Here is an 872-nt window from a genome sequence, read left to right as displayed (position 1 = left end):
AAAACAGGTTACTTGATATTGTGGCTGCTACCAAGAAAGGCTACATGGTGTGGCAGGAAGTGTTTGATAATGGAGTGAAGGTAAGGCTGAGCTCTTCTTATCTGTGCTGATGGGAAGTAATGTAAATCCATAAATGTTATATTACAGTCATAATGTTCATTTCTAAGTTACCACATTTTATACACGAATTAAGACACAATTTTGCAGGCCCAAAATGCTTTGTGACTACAAATCATAGCCTCATCTACTTTTCTTTAACCTTCTTAATCACAAATAGCTTGACTTGCATGCTCGCCTTTTCACAAGCCACTGCTAACACACCACTAAATTGCCATAACAATATGCCTCTAGTAATGTGTTTTATGCATGTTCCAGCTGAAGGATGACACTGTGGTGGAGGTGTGGATGGGGAACAAGATGGAGGAGGAGCTTCAGAATGTGACTGGGGCAGGATTTACAACCATTCTTTCTGCCCCTTGGTACCTGGACTACATTACCTATGGACAGGACTGGCAACACTACTACAAAGTTGAGCCACTCAATTTCCCTGGTCAGTTTCTCAAGTCAAATTCTAATTTTGTTTATTTTAGCAGCACTAGTTTACTAATCTAGTGGTTTAAAACACAGTCATTTAGAAACTCTAGTTATTCAGTGTTTACACATGTATTGACCATTGAATTATATGATTGGTTTTGATATGTCTCTGGTTGGCAACTTGGGGTTAAAGACAGTTTTAGAGTTTCAGTCAAATATGGTTATTACTAACCTTTTCAATCACTATACCTTTTGTTACATTTCAACCTGGTTTTTGCCCTGAAAATAGCCATGGAAGTGGACATGGTGTTGAATCACAAACAAGCTTGGGGGTTGAG

The 872-nt window shown here is 38.6% G+C and overlaps 1 protein-coding gene across 1 annotated transcript; it reads left to right on the top strand.

Annotated features, from left to right (window-relative positions):
- Positions 1 to 11: 11 nt before the first annotated feature.
- Positions 12 to 627, top strand: LOC107580575 (beta-hexosaminidase subunit beta-like). The gene is made up of 2 exons (XM_016266254.1): positions 12 to 80; positions 376 to 627. Exons 1-2 carry the CDS (start codon positions 45 to 47, stop codon positions 610 to 612), a joined length of 273 nt encoding a protein of 90 aa, XP_016121740.1. The 5' UTR covers positions 12 to 44; the 3' UTR covers positions 613 to 627.
- The last annotated feature ends 245 nt before the right edge of the window (positions 628 to 872 follow it).

The sequence above is a fragment of the Sinocyclocheilus grahami genome, unplaced genomic scaffold (genome assembly GCF_001515645.1).
Source record: "Sinocyclocheilus grahami isolate Dianchi unplaced genomic scaffold, SAMN03320097.WGS_v1.1 scaffold36508.1, whole genome shotgun sequence".
In the NCBI taxonomy this organism is placed as follows: Eukaryota; Metazoa; Chordata; class Actinopteri; order Cypriniformes; family Cyprinidae; genus Sinocyclocheilus; species Sinocyclocheilus grahami.
The sequence above is the reverse complement of the archived record's forward strand: the minus strand, read 5'-3'. Positions and strand labels throughout refer to the sequence as shown.